General features: G+C 37.5%; 1 protein-coding gene across 4 annotated transcripts in view; it reads right to left on the minus strand.

The window, feature by feature from the left end:
• The window catches only part of sbf2 (SET binding factor 2), a 164,582-nt gene that overhangs the window by 36,818 nt on the left and 104,538 nt on the right, over window positions 1–23,226 (minus strand). For all 4 annotated transcript variants that reach the window (XM_065261509.2, XM_065261505.2, XM_065261504.2 and 1 more), the window contains exons 18-23: window positions 13,638–13,808; window positions 9,817–10,088; window positions 4,421–4,593; window positions 4,153–4,226; window positions 1,862–2,057; window positions 1,566–1,693 (exon numbers count right to left, since the gene is read on the minus strand). In XM_065261509.2, coding sequence (XP_065117581.1) covers window positions 1,566–1,693; window positions 1,862–2,057; window positions 4,153–4,226; window positions 4,421–4,593; window positions 9,817–10,088; window positions 13,638–13,808 — 1,014 coding nt within the window. The remainder of the gene's footprint in view (window positions 1–1,565; window positions 1,694–1,861; window positions 2,058–4,152; window positions 4,227–4,420; window positions 4,594–9,816; window positions 10,089–13,637; window positions 13,809–23,226) is intronic.

Raw genomic sequence — 23,226 nt, forward strand, 5'->3', positions numbered from 1 at the left:
TTTTTATTTATATTTTAATTTGTTTTATTTAAAAATATACACATGTAAATGTTTCTTAAATATATGCAGTGTAAAAAGTGAAAGTTGGATTAAAATTACTTCAATTGGTAACATTTTAAGTGAAAAATTTAAGTAAAAAAAAGTTTTACATTTTTAGGTTTTAACTAAGGTTTTCAAAAGATTAATCACAATTAATCGCATACAATATAAAAGTTTGTGTTTGCAATTAATAAATGTTTGTGCACTGTTATGTAATTATTTTGTATATATAAATATAAAAAAATATATTTATATATATTTATTGAGATTTTGATATAATTAATATTATATATAAAAAATATATATACATGATTTTTTCCTTAAATGTATACATGTGTGTGTGTGTATTAATTTATACGTAATAATTACACACAACAATCACAAATATATTATGCAAACACAAACTTTTATTTTTTTTGTGCGATTAATCGTGATTAGTCTTTTAACAGCCCTAGTTTTAACCTGTTAACAGGCACTGTCCCGTGAGCGGGACTAATCACGATTAATTAGACATACGTTTACTTCAATATTTTGCATGTACATTTTAATCTATCATGACAAACTATATATTGTTGGAAAGGTGTAAGATTTTCATATTTCAACCTTTTAGCAGTAATAATAATGCAGTGACTGTAATTTATTAATTTGTGACTAGAGTATGCAGCAAACCTCGCAGCAAACAAACACAAACCTCATTTTTTGATACTTTTATGTATAAAATAATACTATATGGCATTATTTTTTATCTATTACAATACATTTAAACTGCTATAACAATTTTTTTATTTAATATTTTCACTTCCAGACAATTCCATTTTTTTTAAAGTGTTTTCTTTAAAACAATAGGTTTCTAGACCAAAGAGTTATATTAATTTGAAGGTGTACATTACCTTTTCAAATTAAATTAATTAAATTTAAAAAAGTAAATTGTCAATAAAATTGTTTAGTTAGAAAATTTAAGTTGCAAAAAAAGTAGATCCAACTTTCACTTTTTAAAGCGTACATGAATGTTTGCGTATTTATAAATTATGCAAACACAAACTTTTATTATGTATGCAGTTAAGCGTGATTAATTGTTTGACAGCCCTACTAACATTATAAGAGGAAACATTCTTTCAAATCTAAATGCTAAATGTTATATTAATGTTATATTTAGCTATTTTATATTATGCAATATGTATCCTATATTTAGCAAGGGTTTTCAAAAACTGTTTCCAATTAAAAAAAAAAAGAAGATGGTCTTTTGACCGAAAGCTTGGAAAGGTTATTAAAACCTGCTGCTAAAAGAATTTAAGTGTGCAGACATCTTTATTTTTATTGACTACTTTATTGTCTGGCACCTTATTGATCGTGAGTGCGGTGTAACTCTTCAAATAAATTATTCCAATTAAAAAAAAATATTTGGTGGGTCATGAGAAAGATTATAACTGTCTGGGTGGGTCTAGGAAAGAATAAGTTTGGGAACCCTTGCTATAATATGTGATCAATAATGCTTGCACATATTTGATCATTTATTCATTCATTACCTGAAATGAGGCGGATCTCAGCTCAAGGCCCTCCTGCATGTTTTGCTGTAGTTGGCTCTGAATTGTGATCTTTTTCTCTTTAGTCAGAGAAGAGACTGGAAAGCTTCTGATCACCGCCTGTTCACCAACTACCCGTACAAACATAAGCATGTGAACACAGAGAGTGACTGAAATATTTAATTCTCAACTTATTGTACAGTAGTAATGCCTTGTACTGGAAAATGTTATTAACAACATCAAAATGACAGACAATTTTGTCTAGTGGCGTAAGGGCACGGTAAGCATCAGGACTTTACCCAATTGGTCGTGAGGAGTTCCTTTAAATATAATGCGGTAAGTGGTAAGGAAAAGTGCTCCCTCTGCTGGTAGGATGTGTGGTCCTCCCAAAAGTCCCCCAGTTGCCTCCTCTCGACCATCAGGGTCTAAGACGACCCGCAACCCTTCTGACACCACCTCTTCTCCTGGCAGCAGCGCAGGCCGCAAGATCTTGGCCTGAAGACCAGAAATGTTATTAAAAACATTGCAACCAAAATCAATTACTAAATGCACCATTATGTTTGCGGTAAACAAGCCTAAATGATTATTCAATTTACTCTGACAACCTATAAAAAGCCAAGTGTTTCTGGTTTATGATTTTGACAAACAACAAGTCTCTTGGTGGAGGAGTAAACATCAATCATTAATTCCAGTTATAAGTATGGTAATTAAGTGTAATTGTGTTTACCATAGCCGCATAATCTATCAACTTTTACACTATCCAGACAACGTCTAGCGTCATTATCCGGTTCATTAGATAGATTCAGAGGCATTAGAAGAGCACAGACACGGCCCACAAGAATCAGAGGGGCAGTTTGGGAACGAAAAGTATTTGTTCTGTAAAAAACTGAAGTATTAGATGAATCCCAGCAAATTCTGGGCCATGATCCTCCTCACACTGGACATGCAAGGTGGGGGTCTTTTTTTAAAGTTACACAATAACAACACAACCTCTCATCCAGGTCTTCATCCAGCCCTGAATTCTCTCAACTTGAGCATCTCACATCATTTTGTTACACTTAGCAGGCCATGATTTATTGTTTTCTTGTACTGTATGGGGTGTTTCTATGTTTTGTAAACAGAATTTAACTTTGACCTTCTTATTCTTGGGTTGACATTTTAGCAAAACCTGTTTATCTAAAGATTTTATATCCTCCTTATCACAGACTTGAAAAATCTTTTATAATTAATTTGCAAATTTAAAATTATTATCATCTAATCAAAGAGTGAAATAAAAAGCATGTAATATTTATAACAAAAAAGTGCACGGTTAAAAAGATGCAAAAAAGTTTTACGAATTTGTTATGCAAGTCAATTCAACCTACTAAGTTTTTAACTTAATAAGAAATAGTCACCTAAAAAAACAAGCTGAAATTGTTTAACATAAAGGAATAGTTCACCGACAAAATTAAAATTGTGTTCCAAACTTGTATAACTTTCTTTGTTCCGCTGAATACAACCAAGAAGATCTGGGGCACCATTGACTTTTATAGTAGGGAAAAACAATGCTATGGAAGTGAATGGTGCCCCAGATCTGTTTTTTATATTTTTTAAATATCTTAACTTGTGTTCAGCAGAACAAAGAAATTTATACAGGTTTGGACAACCTGAGGGTAAGTTAAAGATGACAATTTTCATTTTTTCGGTGAAGTATCCATGTAATTTCTTAAGTTAACTATTTCCCCGCCATTGACGAGATATCTCGTCAATCTGCAATACCGCTATTATCCACCAGGCGCTCTTCCGCAACTTATAAAAACCGGAAGTATTGCCCTAGGGCAAACAGCTGTATGTCCGTGTACGTTTTAAAGATCGCTCTGCATATGATCTCTATCAAAAGTCCTTCACAAAAATGGAATTATCTCAGCGAAAATTTGGTGTTTTTGATGAAACCTACACATATTTGAAAGGTGATAAAAACCGAACACATGAAGGTAGGATGAAACTGATTTTTTTGAACAGAGGGTCTGTTCTTTTATTTCATATATTTTATGTTTATATATTTAAAAAGGAGCATTTTCTGGAAGGCATTAAACTTTTGTGAAATCATGAAAAATGCTGGCGGTGAAAGAGTTAAAGTAGCATGAAACCATGTTGATATCACTTACAGATTCTAAACATTTTTACAATGAGATTTATATAAAATAAAACACAAAAATATGACTTTTCCCTCAATTGTAATGTTGTTTACAACATTCAACAGTTTTGCAATTAACAGTTTGGATCAATTTAGTTAAATAAAATAGGAAAGAGAAATACCAGTGAAGAGCATTACTGAAGGAGAAATGTAAGGTGTGATATGTGAGAAAGAAAGAAAGGAAACAAAGAAAGTCAGGGTATCAGAGTATCACTTGTAAACAATATATTTTATTTTGCTTCATCTTGGTTGTAGAATAGCTGCAGCTCATGTTGGCGCTTAACTACAGCACTAGTAACATTAACTACTGAAGAGAGTAAAAGGGATCTTTCTATCATGCATGAAACATTTACTGTAGAGTCAACCAGACAGGAAGAGCAAACACTTAAATACATTATATTAATCCACATTCACCTTTTGAATTGGAGGCAGTCTTCTACTTTCTCTATGAACCACCTCTAGAGTCTCCATCTGCATTGCAACGATCCCTTAAACAGAAACCCATCTGTTATTATCTGTAACACCATCCTATAATGCGTAATATACATGACACAATAAAGAGATAAATCCATTCTTTTAAATCAAATTCATCCTTGATAAATTGTTTTTGTTGTACATATTTAAAATATGTGTAGTTCAATTTTATGCAATATATAAATGCAAACACCATGTTGTCTTGTACCTGGAATCATACTATGTAGACTCTTGATATGATCCTGCGTCACTCCGCTTTCTGTGCACACTTTGTCTATGAAACGTGCAATGAATCTCCCCACTGAGTTGGCAACATCGCTGGTCTCAGAGTCTTCAAACCCACTCTCGGTGTCAAAGCTCTCAGCCACACTGCCTGCAATACTGTTCATAAAACAACACAAATTATATATTACATGTAGGCATTGAGTGGAATGCTTTTATTTGTGAATCCAACACAGAAGGGACTTAAACTGCAATTCACCGACTGGCCACTAGAGACAGGATCCAAAAGGGAGTCCCAACATTAGAGAAGAAAAAAATATGTCTACAGATTGATACAAAAAGTGTTTTTGGTCTATGTAACTTATTTTACTTTTCATGACAACTTTGAGGGGGGGGGGGTACATTTTTTGCAACTAATCTTTTTACATTATATTAAGCGTTAAAGGGACAATCCACTTTTTTAAAAATATATTTTCCAGCTCCCCTAGAGTTTAACATTTGATTTTTACCGTTTTGAAATCCATTCAGCTGACATGGCTGCAGCAAGCGTAGTGATATTACGCACTGCCCGAAAATAGTCCCATGCAATTGAAAATTACTAAGGGGACTATTTTCGGCTGCTGCGTAATATCATTGAGCCTCCTGCTGCCATGCTACAGCAGCAAAGTCCTTGATTATTACGCCGTAATGACAGTATAGTTCCTAGTCATATCTGCCTAGAAAATCACAACTTTTAGTTTTCTGTCAGTCTTAGTACACAATGTAACTACAGAAGAGTCAAGTTTGAAATAGGAAAAATATCCAAACTCTTTGGTTATTTTTAGCACGATGCTAATGGTCTAATCAGATTCAATGGATTGTGCTAAGCTATGCTAAAAGTGGTACCGCCAGACCCAGAGATCAGCTGAATGGATTCCAAAAAGGTAAAAATCAAATGTTTAACTCTAGGGGAGCTGGAAAATGAGCATAATTCCAAAAAAAGTTGAGTGTCCCTTTAAGGCAAGGCAAGGCAAGTTTATTTGTATAGCACATTTCATACACAGAGGTCATTCAAAGTGCTTTACACAGAAATGAGAAAACAATATATAAAAAGAAAATGTAAAAATAAGAGATACACGATAAAATCACAATAAAAACAAAGATATATGAGAATTTAAAATAACAATTAAAGAAGATAAATGTGATTTTAATAAAAACAGTTTAAAATGTTAAAAAGAATAAAACAGGAGTAAAAGTGACTTGAGTTAAAGATAATTCACTTCAAAATGAAAAACCCTTTAAGGTTTTTCAACCAATTAAGGTTCTGAATATTTAGGGGCGTGGCCACTTGATTGACAGGTGGATTGCCACTGCTGTCACTACCTGAGCTAGTTGGCCGTGGTTTAAGCAACCAGGCACCTCAGCTCCACCCACATTCTGCCTCTTTGCCCATTTTTGGTTATAAGGGAGTGATACGCTAACATGACAACAAAAGCTAGCTCCGCCCACTTTGGCTTCAAAACTGCCTTTTCAGAAATCAATGGGTGACGTCATGAACACTATGTCCAAGTTTTATGAAGTCTATGCTTTATATATAGACGCACATAGAGTGAGCTTTTGATGCTGTCAAGTATTCCCGGAAAAGCCTTTTAAAGTTTTTAGCTGAATATTAACTATTGAACTAACACAGCAGAGAGACCTTTAAGCATTATTGGGTAGTGTTTCTTAAAATAACATTTATAGCCATGTTAGGAATCTTTGAAGATCTGTTTATAGACCGTTTCATTCAAATGGTTTAAAACATCACAGTCAGGAAGTGGGCAGTCTGGGCTCCAGTTCACATTGCTTTTAGTGCTTGAAGAAAAGTGATGTAATTCTGTTTACAAACAAAGATATGTGCTCCAGAAAGACATAAAGCCTGTCTCTAGTACAACTGACTGTGTTTCCCAATTGGAGCAACTTTTGATCGGTGACACTTTAAAGAGCACCTATTGTCCGATTTACATTTTTACATTTCCTTTGGGGTGTAGGTGTGTATTAGTACGGCCATTCCCAAACTGTGGTCCGCGGACCACTAGTGGTCCGTGAGGGTACTGCAGGTGGTCCGTGTAAAGGCAAAATAAGAATATGTATATTTTAATATACAAACTCGTTCATATTTTGGGCGAACGTGAACTGAACGTACTGAATTACTGCCTAATGAACGTTACTGTGAACACATTAAGCCTGTGAACGGCACGCTCTCTCAGTTTAACGTCGTTCAATAGGGTGCCAGATTTTTTTATTCTTCCAGGCGAAAACCCGACTAAAACACACTGTAAACAGGCCTTAATTTGTAGCGGAAAAAACACCCAATCTGGCAACACCGCCACCAGTCAGTGTTCACCAGTCAGGCAATGAAATAGGTGCACTTTAAGTAAACTAAAAGTGACTTTGTATGGCCCTTCTTATGTTACTGCTTCTCTATGACAAAGTGCTTTGCTGATTTGTAAGTCGACATGAAAGCGTCTGCTAAATGCTTCAAATGAAAAAAAAGAGTAGTGGAGCAAACAGTAAAAAATTACATTATTGTATTTAAAAAAAGATTTAATGATCCAACATGAGCACTCCTGCAGAAACTCCTGTGCAATGAAATTTTTAATGGAGATGGAAGATGTGGATTTAGCCAAATGTGATCCATTCTGAAGCCAAGAGGCCACCCCAAACTCACACATATTATTATAACAACAAATCCCTAATTTCCCGAATCGTATGACATTCCTTTGGTTATGGCTAAGTGTTGATCCAGCAAAAGGCCAACTCATTTCAACCCACTGCTAAAGAGAGGTGAAAGTCAAGCTACTGGAGAAACATGTGGTGTATAACAAGATAGTCCCCATGAGGAACTGCCCCACGTCCTTACATTTTCAACCTCCAACCTGTCAGCACATTCTCAAAAACAGCATCGGGAACGAAAGAAACTAAAGAAACATTTTGGCTTACTGTTCCTAAACAAACCGTCACTCTTTCTGTTAAAGTATTAAATATACTGAGGATGATTTATGTTAGCATATTGAAAAAACAGTCCTACCGTACGTCCTTTTCAGTTTTTATTATTTGCGCCAGTACTATTTGAGAAACAGCAAAAGTACTCAAAGTACTAATTTTAAGCAGACTGAATCTGGTTCTCCTACCTCAAATTATGCACTACCTATTAAATTCTTATTTGAGATTTAAAGGGGATCCTATTATGCAAAATCCACTTTTACAAGGTATTTGGACATAAACATGTGTTGGCAGTGTGTAAGCAACCTACAATGAAAAAAATCCACCCACTCTTTCTTTTTTATTTCCCATTAAACCAAAGCAGTCTCATTTGATATGCTGTTTTTTGATAATGTGACATCACACTGATAAAGCCCCGCCCATGGCCACTGACAGACAGTCCTGCATCTCCATAGTTTCAGTCGTCAGCGAGTTGTATGCTGTCCACCATATCTTAAAAGTAAGATAGTATTGTCTCAGACTGTATTCACAGAAATCAGATATATTCATAGACACATTTTAGGCAAACCTGAGACTTATATTACATCTTGTAGGGGTGCGCGGGGGCAAAAACTCAAACGCGGGGTTAGTTGTAACACGGACTGTTTACATTGTTGCACAAGGTTGAGTGTTTTGTTTTTCCAGTTTTTTTTTTCACGCTGCCAAAAGACGATCTCCTGCAAATTATTGGAAATGTATATTGTTTTTCCAGAGAGTTATTGATGAACGAGTGTTTTGGTGCCATGTAAGTAAATTTTTTCATTATATGTTTTTTTCGGTTTCTAAGTTGGGTGTGCAAGATACCAAATCCAATGCCATGTCATATTAATCAGTGACTTGTTGAATAAAACATAGCGTCGTTTTGAAATATGTCTGCAGCTCTTAACAACTTTTTTGGTGGGCTTGAGAATATTTTGAACCAGCGTGGTTAATTATAACGCTGTGTTACAACTAACCCCTCAGCACTTACGATATGAAAACCGCTAACGTTAAAGTTATTCTAGCCGTTGTTTTAAATAGGCTACACACGATTGATTGCTGGCTGGCTGCCAACAAAATAAATAAATGTGCCCGTCTTATTAAAAATTATGTGTTAAATGTATTTTTGTTAATTTCTTTAATATTGATTGAATAAGGTCGCGTCAACGATTGAAATCATAATGAAATGAATGGCTAAAATCAGACTTTGATGCTCATTATCTCAGAATTTGATTTTGAAACTGTAGTATGGTTATTACAGACTGGCTCACATATAAAAAAAGTTTTTTGTCATAATTGTGCTACTTTTTCTCACATCTTTAGACATTTGTATCCATTTAGAATTGAACTATTGTTAGAAAAGGGCTGGATGAATGAATACAGTGTCGATATCAGTCTATTATAGACAGATATATAAACAATATCACTTCAAGTAGACAAAATGGTATTGAAATATTGCCTGCAAACTTAATTTTTGGCAAGTGTTATAACTACCCCCTGCCTGCCACCTATGGGGTAAGTTGTAACGTTTGCACTTCTGTCACGTTTTGTGTAATTATCCAAGAATGGTAAGTACTAGAAACAAACATCAAATGTTCATTTGTAGCAGAGATGTGTGTGTTGCTTGTGTAAAAATATAATTAATCAAACTCAAATGTTTTTCACGATTGAGCCAAAACCAAAAAGCGTTAGGTTGTGCCCTGTCTCCCCATACCTTTAATAAGACACTCAGTCACACATCAAACTTACAGTAGTTAAATATGTCTGACTTGCAAATGGGTCACAATTATGTTTTTGGCAAACATGACTTTACATACAGTAGATATACTTTTGCAACGCCTTCCCATAATGCAAAGTGTTGAGAGCACCTGGTAGCTTTTGATAAGGTTGAGTGGTGCACCTTTACTTATTTAACTGTGATTTCATGCGTGATTACTGGCCTTCACGATCATGCAGAGAATTGTGAGTGATGACCTTTATTAGTCATTGTCTGAGTGGTTTAATGCAATTCCTACTTCCTGATTGTAAAGCCAACGGTGTCTATCTACCTTTTTCCATTCTTAATTCAATGCATTTTTTTGCACAATGATCCGTAAACTGTGGGGATTTTATGCTGAGATATTTTAATGATTTGCAGGCAGAGGTCAAATGTAAGGCATGCATCCTCACTAACGAAACAGTTTTGTGCAAATACGACCTGGCTACTCTGTTCACTTTTATACACAATTTTACATTTAATGGCCTAGCACAGTGGTTCTCAACGGGTTGTTGCACAAATGTCTCATAGGTCTGTTCCTGCAGCTCACATAAATTCGGTCATGGGTTAAATTCTAAAAAGAACACACATATCGTACATAATGTACTGTAGTTACATTTGCATTAATGCAGAGCTTTTCTTGCCTGTTTGTGAGGATGCTATTGCTGCCGCTCTCCCAGTCGGCTGCAGGTGCTGTGCGCAGAAGTTTGTTTTTGCTGGTGTCCAGCGGTACAAGCAGATAGACCATCAGGCTGGCGTAGTGGATGGCCTGGCTGAACACCGTACTCTCTTCGTTCTTCACCAGTTCCAGCTGCTTCTCTTTGCCTAGACTGGGCCAAGCACGTAACTGCTCCGCCGCCAGGTCCATAGCGGTCCGTTCAGACTCACTGAATTCTGTGGTTATTTTACCCTGTTCCTAATAGACATGAAGCAGATGGAGAGATTGACAAATAATACCCTACAGTCATCACCTACAGTTAATAGAACTGGAGTATGTTTACATCAATTAATCTTTTTGTAAACTTTCCTTCATTTCAAGTTTATAGCACGGATTCGGCAGGGCTCGCAAAACTTTTAAATCCCTGGTAGCCCTTCAGGCAGGCACTCTTTCATTTTTGGTAGCCCGAAATGAATACAACTAGCCCGAATAAAAAATACACTGTTTAATGTAGAATATTGATAAATCCTGGATTTCCATGTAAGCCAACTATTTCTGCCCATCCCCAGCTAACAATTTGGTTCCCAAAACGATCCCCTAACATTAGTTTTTGGTTTCTAGAATGTTATTTTCCAAGGTTTTTGTTTAATAGCAAGGAATGTTTTCTTAAAGAAAATAAACATTCCCCTAATGTTATTTTTAGGTTATTTTAACTTTTCCCTAACATTAGAATAATTATATTGTTATATTACTGAAATATTATATGAATGTATTATAACACAGGTTATTTTAAATATAATTTAATATAATAAAATACCTCAACATATCACATATTGTATTTAGATAACATAGTATTTTATCAAATATATAAACAACCAGTGACTTTAACACAATATAGAAGACTTAAAGCAGATATTTATTAAAAAGGAATAAACATTTAATTCCCTTTAGGTTAAGAGATCTTACCATAGCCGTTTATTTTCACTACAATAATGTAAGACTCTGAGGTAAAACGAAATGACAAACAAACATTCTATTCGCTTTAGGTAAACGTAATATCTTACCACTGCTGTTTAGTCACCTATCAAAAGCTTCTAACATTATATTCTCATAATAGCGTAGACGTGTCAATTCGATCGGAAATCACTCAAATATATTTTGCTTCTCACATATTTAAGTTACTAACTGAAGAAAGAAAAAAGAAACGCTAAAACAATGTTACTGTGCATTCAGACCACCACCGGCGAGAGCTTCAAAGTGGCCGGAAGTCATTCATTTTCAATGAGAGCCGGCGGCGAGCTCCGGCGAGCAGCGGCGCGTCATGTACAGCGTGAGCGTCGATGAGAGTTGAAATCAGCTTAACTTTATGGTAATGAGATATGACGGGGTTCGGCGGCAACCAATCGGAAGGCGGAAACCTCCGCCTGAGAGGAGTTCAGAGAATGCATTCGAGCGTCAGAGCGTCCACTACAACTTTTCTTTAGCGTCGTTGTCAGGGAAGCCAGAGCTTTTATTGACGCTCTCGCCGGTGGCGGTCTGAATGCACAGTTAGTCTTTGAGGTAAAAATGAAGAGTTCGCGCTGAGCACAAGAGCAAGCAGGTGCTTGTGAAGAGCGAAGCAGGGAGAAGCGCGTGCAGAGGGTCGCACGCATTTCAGACGTGCACATTAAAGGATGGGTTTATGCTTTCACTTCATTTCCTGACAGTTTCACTTGTTACGTGAGGATAATGACTGACAAGAGGACGCGCGGCCGAAATACATACAATATAATTACCTAACTAAATCTGAGACAAAGCAAAAACATTAAATTATTATTTCCTCCCCAAGATAGCCCGACGGGCAGGGCGGAGATACATTTCGGTAGCCCGACAGGAATTCACAATAGCCCCGGGACGTCGGGCTAGCGATTTTGCGAGCCCTGTTCGGAAACAGAGATAATACTGTAGTAGGGCTGTGTTTCGGCAAGAATCTCACGATATAATACTGTATGTATCACCATAAAGGTGGTGCGCTGCAATGTGTGTGGAATATAATTTTATTTTTATTATTTTATTTTCTATCATTTAAAAAAATAATTTAAAAAACATTAAGAACACACCAAAATGCGTAAAAAAAATTGTGGCGCGCCCCTATGGTAGTTATTCCTGTCACTGTTTAACTCTTTCCCTGCCAGCGTTTTAGCCAGCACCATAATTGTATGATTTTCAAAAAAAATGAATGCCTTCCATAAAAATTCGCCTTTAAATATAAAAACATACAATATATCAAATGAAAGAACAAACCCTCTGCTTTTTAAACAAAAAAAACAGTTTTTTCCTATCATCATTTGTTCTTTTGTATCATCTCTTAACTCTTTCACCGCCATTGACGAGATATCTCGTCAATTAAGAAAAAAACGCTTCCCCGCCAATGACGAGATTTTCCGTCTTTCCGCAATACCGCTATTATCCACCAACTTTTATTCCGCAACTTTTTAAACCCGGAAGTATTGCCCTATGGCAAGCGGCTGCATGTCCGTGTCTGTTTTAAAGATCGCTCTGAATGGGATCTCTATGAAAAGTCCGTCACAAAAATGGAATTATCTCTGCTTTTTGCTCAAAATGTGGTGTTTTTGCAGAAACCTACCCATATTCAATATTATTTTTTTTTGTTTGAAAGCAGAGGGTCTGTTCTTTCATTTGGTATATTGTATGTTTATATATTTAAAGAAGAACATTTTCTGGAAGGCATTAAACTTTGGTGAAAATCATGAAAAACGCTGGCTCTGGCTGGCAACTTTTTTTAAAAACGCTGGTGGTGAAAGAGTTAAATATGTTTTTTTTTAATACCAGATTTTGAGCAAAAAGCTGGAATAATTTTCTTTTGTTAGAGATCAGATTCATTAAGTGATGATCAAAACAAGTACTGAGTTTGACTGGTTTTGGATCAGTGGATGCTTCAGTTTTTTATAAGTTGGGTAGGAGCGCCACCTAGTGGGTAATACTGAAAATATGGATTGCCGTAAAAACTCATCATTGGCAGGGAAGCGCTTTCTATTAATTGACAAGATAACTTGTCGAAGGCGGGAAAATTTTTTAATTTTAGAAATAGGAAGAATGCTATGTAAACTCAAAACGAAACAACTGCCATGAATCTTGTATGATTTTTATTTTTAAATATTGTTTTATTTCTAAGATTCAATAACTGAATTGACGAACAAAACATTCTCACATGTATCGATATTTTCTTACACCCCTAATAAATAGACATAGGGGGCGTGCACACCAAAGCTTTTACGCCAGCGGCCGGCGCATGTTTTCAATTGATTTCAATAAGCCGGTGCTCGGCAGTTTTTCAGTGCTCGGCGCTGAGCGTCGAGAGTTTGAAGAGATTAAACTTTTAGTGAAATGCACGGCATGTCAATGTCAGTTCTCACACACGGCTGTCCAATCACAGTGGAGGAGGGGTGGGACAAGTATCACAACAACCAACCGACTCACAGCTCAAGTATCACAGCTAAAAAGCGCTCGGCTGAAAAAACAGCTGACAATCCGCGTTTAAAAGTTTTGGTGTGCACAACCCCATACTGTATTATTTGTGACCCAGTCTATGAAAACTTAACTAAATAATATCACCCTACATAATGTAAAGAATATTCTGTGAAAATATAACCTTGATATCTTTAATATTGACTGAGCAAGACCACAATGAAATCAATATTTAGGAAGCCAACTTACTCTTCTTTAAATGAAAACTTAAGTACTGTAACTCAAAATCCATATTTACAGCAACAAACACACAAACATGTCTGACTTTAAAGCCTGTACCTTGATCTTGGCAGTGATGAGATGTTTGTCCTCAGGGGAAGTGAGGTACAGAGCTCTGATTTGGTTTTGGACTTCAGAGTAGAAGGTGGCCTCCCAAAACTGCGGATTGGTCCAGATGGGATGTTCTTGAATGCAGGTGTAGGCGAATTGGTCCACCCCAGGAGCCAGTTTCTGTAAACATGAAGATGGATCAGTGGGCGACACGTAGTGGATTCAAGTCTGGCAGCATGCTAAGCAAAACAGATCGCCTGCTACCTAACAGGTCAGATCAGTTCGGGTCCTCACGGCTCATGAAACCAACTGGGGTGTACGGTCGCTTGTAAAGGAGTTTATCACAAAGCATGGTGAAAACAGAAAAATAAACCACTGCTGCCAGAGGTTTTAGGAGCGATCACTCAATTTAAATGGTCATAATGTTCTCAACACATACAGTATCCCTCATACGATGTGGGAGGACAAGGAAAGACTCTTGTGTGATCTTGAATGCAACTAAATCACCTGTCTGCTTACTGACTCTAGTGGCTTTACATCTGTTAAGACTATAAAAGCAAAACTCGATCCAAAATTCGATGGATCACACATCACATGCGAAGTCTTTCTCGCCCCCCACTTGTCTTGAGTTTCTCTTTATGGCTTCTCGTCTTATATCAGATTACCTTTTCATTTCTCCTCAAAACCCTAGAACATTCAATATGACGGGTTGCCTTTACTACTTAGCTTTCCTTTCAACTAACCAAATCACAATCGCAAGAGAAATGACAGATGGATTCTGATGTGCTAAATAGCTAGCTAAATTGATGTTATTTAAAGTGCAGTTTGTTACTTTTGCATCTTGACAATCTGCTTTTGAAACAATAACATTGCAAGTTACCTGCAGAGTTATTTCAGCCTGATCTCATGAGATTGTTTACATATTTTACGAGTTGGCAAATTCGTATGAATTCGTACAAAGTAAATCATGCAAAAACAATTAAGAAACCCCCCTAACTCCAACGTCACAGGGGTCAAGGCAAATCGTACAAAATTACAAATGTGGTCAAACCAATTACAGGGTTCGCACACCTTAGTAAACTTAAAATTAAAGGACTTTTCAAGGACTTTCCAGGTCCAATAGCCTCAAATTCAAGGATTAAATGTGGGAACAGATTTCAAGTGAGAAAAAGGTACATTGTGTTACCTTTTAAGACACATTGTTACAGTTCCCTTTTGAGGGAACTCGCGCTGCGTCACTGCAATGACACTTTGGGGACGCCTCCAGGGGTAAGTGCGTCTGAATGTGAATATCAAATTCAACCAATGGTGAGGCTTAACAACAAAGACAGGGTGACACGGGAGCAAGCAAGTATATCACTATCTAAAATATTGCCAAAGACGGCGTTACAGGGACGCAGGAAGTATGGCAAGGGAGACGCAGCGTCTCGTTCCCTTTTCAGGGAACAACAGTTACATACATAACCCAAGACGTTTTCATGTCAAACACAACTATGCAAAAAAGATTTCTGGTATGAATCAACATTCGCATACAGAAGATAGAAGCATTTAAAGCTAACAGTTTAGCATGTGTGCTTAAAAAGTAGGGATGCACCGATACCACTTTTTTGGAATACGAGTACGAGTATTTGCATTTCAGTACTTGCCGATACCGATAGCGAGTACTTAATAAAAAAACATGATTTAAATTTACAAGTAACAGCTTTAGTCATATAATTTAACAAAAAAGCAAAGGACTAGTTTTCCAGTTTGTTGTAAACTCTGCCTCTTTGGACAACACAAGAGGCATTAACCCCTTACACGCCGCTCAAACATAGACATTTCTCAGACCGTGGTATCGATTCCAGGTATCGGGGGACTTTTAACGAGTACGAGTACTTTAGAAAATGTGGTATCGAGGCCGATACCCGATACCAGTATCGGTGCATCCCTATTAAAAAGTCTAGAATTTTTATGATATTATCCTACACTACATAGGGAATAATATGGATTTTTTTCCAGAAAACTTCTTGCATAAAATAGATTCAAGCACTTTCAATGACCTGTATCTATGTATGTATATTTTCAAAAACTTCCCAGGGCCTTGATTTGTTTCCCCCCTGGATTCACAAACTTTAAAGGATTTCAAGGACCCATGGGAACCCTGCAATTATTATGTATTAGCCATCTTGTAAAATATGCACAAATTGCCATGAGATAGCATAGGTTATTATTTCCTTTATGTGGGTTGTCAAATGAAAAAACTGACTGAATCGTACCCAACACAGCTCAAATTTTAAATCATTATTACTAGGGCTGTCAAAATTAACGCCTTAATAACGTGTTAACGTTATTTATTTTAACAACACTTGATTTTATTAACGTGCGATTAACGCAACCCGCAATTTCTGTTTGACCCTTGGCCTAGCCCGTTGTTGGATAAATTAAGACGTAGCCTTAGACAGAAATACTCATCAAACGTCTAAAATGATCTTTATTTGTATGTTTTTTGAGAGTGTATCGTCCTAAATGCTTAACTAATGCAAATGATGCGTGTCCATCCACTTGTGCGTCTGAGATTTTGGTTTCGAATTAAAAACATGCAGGAATTAGAAAATATATAATGCAGGACTTGCATGATGTTAAAATAGTTTTAAGAACAATAAGTAATGAAATGAAATCGACCTTCCTTTCGCTGACGGACACATGTAAAGCATGCATTGCACACAGGTGTGCGACCCTGATATATGCATATAGATAGAATAACAGTTTTAAAATGATCTGTTTTGACAAGAATTTACGCAGATATAATCTGTTATAAAAAGTAAATGTTTGATTAACTGTTAGGGGAAATATCTGATGTGTAATATTACCGTATTTTCCGGACTATAAGTCGCTCCGAAGTATAAGTCGCACCAATCAAAAATGCGTCATTCAGACAAAATAACATATATAGTGGACTATACGCGGCATTTATTTATACAATTATTTCACAAAATCTGCGCCGAAGAACACACATTTCATCTGGAGAGGCAAGTTATTTACTAAACAATAGCAGAAAAAACAACATGCTGAATTGATGTTTGTACGTTATTGTAATATAATCAGTTATTTACACAATAAACAATAGCATACAAAACATTAACAGGAAGGCAGAAGAGGATAAATTAACCGAACAAGCCACCGAGCATCAAGTTCGCTTACTCATCATTCCACATCACGTCTTTCTTTCCTCATAAATGTCAAAATTAATTCATACTGACTTACAAAGCGCTACTGAGAATAAGATGCAGCACTAGCCAAAATATGAAGAAAAAAAACGCGACTTATAGTCCGGAAAATACGGTAAATTAGATCTTAAAACTTTACGTGTCTCAATGTCAATCAAACAATATAGACGGTTTCAGCAATAACAAAATAAACAAGTGGCTGTCGTGGTCCGCACGTAACTTCCAGTAAACTCTGATAAGAATAAATAACAACAAAGTTCTTTAAAGATAGTTTATTTATATAACAAGCAAAAAAACAACACATAGATTACCTAGGAAATCAAAACATTTGTTATTTTCGACGAGGCATTTGTTCAAGAGATCAGTTTAGCAACTAGTCAAGACCATTAAAAAAACGAAACCGGAAATAAAGTTCGGATCCAGACGTGTAGCGCTTTAGCGCACATGCGTCCGATGAAGCCGTCTATAACAAAGAAAAAAAACTTTAACATAACTGATATTGCTTTTGACTTTGTGTGTGCCAAATCAATTGAACCTCAAAATTAACTTTGCTGACTCTTTCGCTAATAATAAACATACATTTGCATATAGCTAGCATATAGGATGTGAAGGAGGAATGCACTGCCAAAACTGTATTATTCGCCCTCGACATGTGTGTGTAAAACCGTTAGAACAGTTAACTCAAACCATTTAAGTAAACCGGTTGCATTAGACCATTTCAGTTTTAAAACACATACATTTAAGTACTGTGAACTTGAGTCATGTGCAATTATGCACTTATATTTAAGTAGTGTGAACTTAAATATAAGTGCATAACTGCATATGACTCAATTTGTTTATGTCACAGTACTAATGCAACCGGTTTACTTAAATGGTTTGAGTTGAGTTAACTTTTAGAGTGTGTGCCATAAGACTGGCAACAGATAGAGGTGGATTTGACCGCATCTTCAACAACAAATGTACGAGGGTCATTGTGACCTCTTCCAACTGTACAGCCTTGAAGATAGATGTAGGAGAGAGAAAGAAAGCACTAGGAAAAGATAAGCAGATTTTGCATTCTAAGGATTTGTAAATCTTCACAGAAGAAACTGAGACCTCTATGACGCTGATGCATCAACCAGCTTGTACCAGCTAGAAATGTATAAAACCAGCAACAACCAGAAGCTACATTTTCCAACAGGGATAAAGAGCAAATGCTTAAGTCATGTCAGAGGACATAAGACAGATGTATTACGATCCGTGACCAGCGCATGCTAACACAATGATTTACCAACACTTTGGAACAAATCTCTATGTTTACTTAATACTAAGACACATTCCTTGTGCACGCCAAAGGTCGAATCAAATAGTTAGAATCAGAGGAAATCAATTCGTTGACATCATTACGGAGGCCTACCGTGATGTTGGTGACCGTGAAAAATGTGTTGTGATGTGAAATATTTGTCAAAAAGACAACTGGAATGAAATAATTCATTTACAATTATGATTAATGTCAAACAAATAAAGCAATGAAGAACACTAGGGCAAAATGTTAAATGATGGAACAAACAGACTTGTCTGGCTTGTCGGTATGCAGGACATGCTGTAATCGTGTCCCACTATGCAAAGTAAACAGGGGAAGGTCAAACTTTGGCCAGATAGAGGAATAGAGGGGTTCATGCGTTGCCTGTAAATTGACAAAAATTTAATACAACAGCTTGACATAAGCAATCCATCCATATCCTAAAAGAATGCAAACAATTACAGAATCACTATGATGCTTTGCAAATGCCAAAGTCTTGTTTAGATTAGTAGAGTTAGACATCTACACTAGTTTTAAAACAATATTGCACATTAATTTATCAAACTGGCAGATGTCATATACAGGGTTCCCACACCTTAGTTAACTTCAAATTCAAGGACCTTTCAAGGACTTTCCAGGTCCAATACCCTCAAATTCAAGGACTAAATGTGGGGACACATTTCAAGTGAGAGCAAGGTTACATCGTGTTACCTTTTAAGATACTTTGTTACGGTTCCCTTTCGAGGGAACTCGCGCTGCGTCACTACAGTGACACTTTGGGGACGCCTCCAGGGGTAAGTGCGTCTGAATGTGTTTATCAAATTCAACCAATGGTGAGGCTTAACGACAAAGACGGTGACGCGGGAGCCAGGAAGTATATCGCTATCTGAAATATTGCCAAAATGGCATTGGAAGTATGGCAAGGGAGACGCAGCGTCTCGTTCCCTTCTTAGGGAACAACAGTTACACACACAACCTGAGACGTTTTCATGTGTCAAACACAACTATGCAAAAAGCATTTTGGTATGAATCAACATTCGCATACAGAAGATATTATTATACTTATCAAAAATGTTGGGACATGCAGACTACACAGAGGTCCAGGACATAATAACAACGTTTGATACCTTCACTAACTGAAATTATTTGTAACCTTCCCACACATCACAGAAGACATAACTGCATGACTTTTACTAACTTTGTCAAGAGTAGAGTAATGTTTTGAAACTGAAACGAACCAAATAACGCCAAGAGACTAAAAAGAGCATGTTGAGGATGTTTTCATGGCATGCAGACCTTGACTACAGAACAGCATAGACCTTTAGGAATGATGACAATGTGCTCCATTCCCACAAACACACAGCGAGGGATGTTTCAATGGGTCATCATAACAGCTCAGGTTTGTAAAGTCCAATTGCATTGTAGCATAAATTATTACTCACAAATTCAATTCAAAATTCACTCGAACAATGTTGCATTTACATATTTTTTTAATAAATATATAAAATATACGAATGAGCCGACATTATGACCACCTGCCTCATATCAAAACAACAGCTATCAGCTAAAGCATTAATAGGACAAGGTGGCAAAAGGTTTCCTGGGGTATCTGGTATCATAATGTCAACAGCAGGTCCTCCAGTTCCCGTAAATTGCAAGGGGGTAGCAATGTAGCTAAAAAAACACTAATGTTCAATTTGGTTCATGTCAGGTGAATTTGGAGGTCAAGGGATTAACAGAAATGTATCATCGTTTTCTTTGAACCACACCTTGATGACTAAGGGTGTCACGATTTCGATTTAAAATTGAGTCACAACCTTGAACTTCAAATAAAAAAATGGGATCGTCGATGCTGCCACGCCCCCATGTCACGTTCGGTCGGCTTGCCAAGCGGGGAAAAAAAATCTCTCAGAGATTTATATTTTAAACACAAGGGATGTATTGCTACAAGTCCTTGAAATCCACAGGATTACTACCTAGTGCTCTGATTTCGGACAGAGCGCAGGTCTCTCTGCACGTGCGTGAGAGTGAGAGAGGTGCCAAGATGCAGCGGGTAATATTTTAAACAAAATGGATAGTATGGGAATAAAATAATGTGTTTTTTAACCATAAACCACGCAAACACATTGTATTATACCAAATACACAAAATAATGTTTTAGCAATGAAATAGGTGCTCTTTAACACCAGGTGTAAACAGTCCCTAAGGGCGCACTCACACTATCCAAACCAAACCGCGCTCGGGCGCGTTTCACCCCCAAAGCCTGGTTTGATTGACTAGTGTGATCGCTCTGATCCGTGCCCGGGTGCAGATTGATTAATCGCGCCGCGGCCGGGTTGCAGAGGTGGGCCGGAGCGAGGTTCACTTGGGCTCAGGCGCGGAAGGCTGTGGTGTGAGCGCAATCGCGCCTGAGCACGATTCAAAAGGTGAAGACGTCAGTTGCGCGCCCACTCACCTTCATCTGCCTCCGTAAAAACCTTTTGATTCGCGCAGCGGGGTTACGGGAATGTCCGAGCTGCACACGTGACAGATCAACTAAGCAATATGATGACATGTGAGAGGGCTGTCGGTAATCGCGCACCAAACGACTCCGAATAAAAAAACAGACTTAACGTTACGGTGGGTTCAGAGAGCGCTTTACTTCCTGCTTTTTCAAAACAATCGCATCTTAATGAGTGCGTTATTTGTGAGTGCGTGCACCTGGGGGAGTAGGGAGGGGTGACAATCGCGCTGGGGCATGGTTTGGTTTGGTTTGGATAATGTGAGTCCGCCCTAAAACATGGTACAACTTTCAAACAGAACAAGGAAAGATCTGAACTGATTTGAAATCTTCTTGTTACATCAAGTAACACATTATCACCAGGCAAGGAAAATAAAAGTCATCTCATCCTGAATAAGCAACTTGAGATGTTGATAATCATACTGTACTTCTGCTGTGCAGCCCGGTCCTGGGTCACATCATCTTGAAAACTTTTTTTTAAATTAAAAACAAATGACTTAAGAAACTTGGCTGGGCAAGAACACAAAAGATGTCTCTGACCTAATTTTTTCCATACCTAAAATAGCACGCTCATGTAAACAGTTTGCATGTCTCATTTTTAACTTCTACACAAGCTTTGGGATCGAAAGGTATTTATTCTTAATGACCTGGTTTTTTAAAAAGGTTTAGGAAGCCCGAGCATGAAAAGCGAACTGATTCCTTGGGAAAAACTTTAAACCTATCTGCATATTAATGTGGTCCGTCTGTTAGCGCGTGATTTCTCACAAGGTCTGCTAAATCAGGTTGCATGCACTTAAGTTGTTTTTTGTCCTACAAATCTCCCTTTGGAGGTGACTTAGTGATGACCACAGCATTAAAAATGAGCCAAGAGTTATTTAGGTTACATAAAAGCCGTTGTTGAGATCAGTGAGTCAATAAAGACAAAAAAGACATTTACATTATTCTGCTGTGCAGATAGAAACTTGGTATCTTGGCATGGGACCATAAAAAGCACATTGATAATAACGAACAACCAACAACACCATGGCTTCACAGGGTGGAGACTTCTGCACAAGCGATCTCCATGCATTCAGATTTTTCTTCAGAAAGTCTTGTCGTGTAAACGTCCTTCATCCACCAGCCATCTTTATGTCCTATAGCATATTTACTATTGAGACCTCACAGCAGATGCCAAGATCAAGGTCCATTCTTTAGGGGAGACAGACTTAAAAAAGCCTTTACCTTCTGCCAAGGCAGAGCTAATAATAAACAGTCTGGTTCTATACAAGGCAACTGAGAGCGAAGGGGAGGGCTAACTCACAGGAATATGCGTAAGGATTTAATTGTAGTGAGGCACAGGGATCACCTAAGGACAACCCTGAATGCCAGGAAGAACGGTAGTACAGTATTTTAAGATGTGCGTTTTGAGGGATACAATTAATTGCAGGTGATATCTGAAATATATCACTGGATCTTACCTTAATAATTGGGCTTTAAGTTATATGAGCGGATTGGATGTGGCACAACTCTACCAAGAACACAAAGCGTACCAGGTTTCAATGAAGAGTTTGTTATTGTTGAAGGTATAACAAATCTGCCTGTCAGCTTTTTCCGTGTAAGACCCTTGTGCGCTTACATAAAAATGACAAATCTGGAAGAGGAAAACTGAAAAACAGGAAATTCAAGGTTTGGCACAATAGCTTTCAGATGTTTCAGTGCAACAATTGAAAGAGAGAGATTTCTGGCTCCCGGGAACTGTTTTAGCGGCAGGTGCACCCTGTAATAGGCCAACTGTATACACTCACCTAAAGGATTATTAGGAACACCTGTTCAACTTCTCATTTATGCAATTATCTAAATAACCAATCACATGGCAGTTGCTTCAATGCATTTAGGGGTGTGGTCTTGGTCAAGACTGGGAAAGAAAGGTGATTTAAGCAATTTTGAGCGTGGCATGGTTGTTGGTGCCAGACGGGCCCGTCTAAGGGACTTCACAATCTGCTCATTTACTGGTATTTTCACGCACAACCATTTCTAGGGTTTACAAACGGCAGTCCTGTGGGCGGAAATGCCTTGTTGATGCTAGAGGTCATAGGAGAATGGACCGACTGATTCAAGCTGATAGAAGAGCAACTTTGACTGAAATAACCACTCATTACAACCGAGGTATGCAGCAAAGCATTTGTGAAGCCACAACACGCACAACATTGAGGCGGATGGGTACAACAGCAAAAGACCCCACCGTGTACCACTCATCTCCACTACAAATAGGAAAAAGAGGCTACAATTTACACAAGCTCACCAAAATTGGACAGTTGAAAACTGAAAGTCTCGATTTCTGTTGAGACATTCAGATGGTAGAGTCAGAATTTGGCGTAAACAGAATGAGAACATGGATCCATCATGCCTTGTTACCACTGTGCAGGCTGTTGGTGGTGGTGTAATAGTGTGGGGGATGTTTTCTTGGCACACTTTAGGCCCCATGGTGCCAATTGGGCATCGTTTAAATGCCACGGCCTACCTGAGCATTGTTTCTGACCATGTCCATCCCTTTATGACCACCATGTACCCCATCCTCTGATGGCTACTTCCAGCAGGATAATGCACCATGTCACAAAGCTTGAATCA

Source organism: Paramisgurnus dabryanus, chromosome 2, assembly GCF_030506205.2.
Source record: "Paramisgurnus dabryanus chromosome 2, PD_genome_1.1, whole genome shotgun sequence".
Taxonomy (NCBI): Eukaryota; Metazoa; Chordata; class Actinopteri; order Cypriniformes; family Cobitidae; genus Paramisgurnus; species Paramisgurnus dabryanus.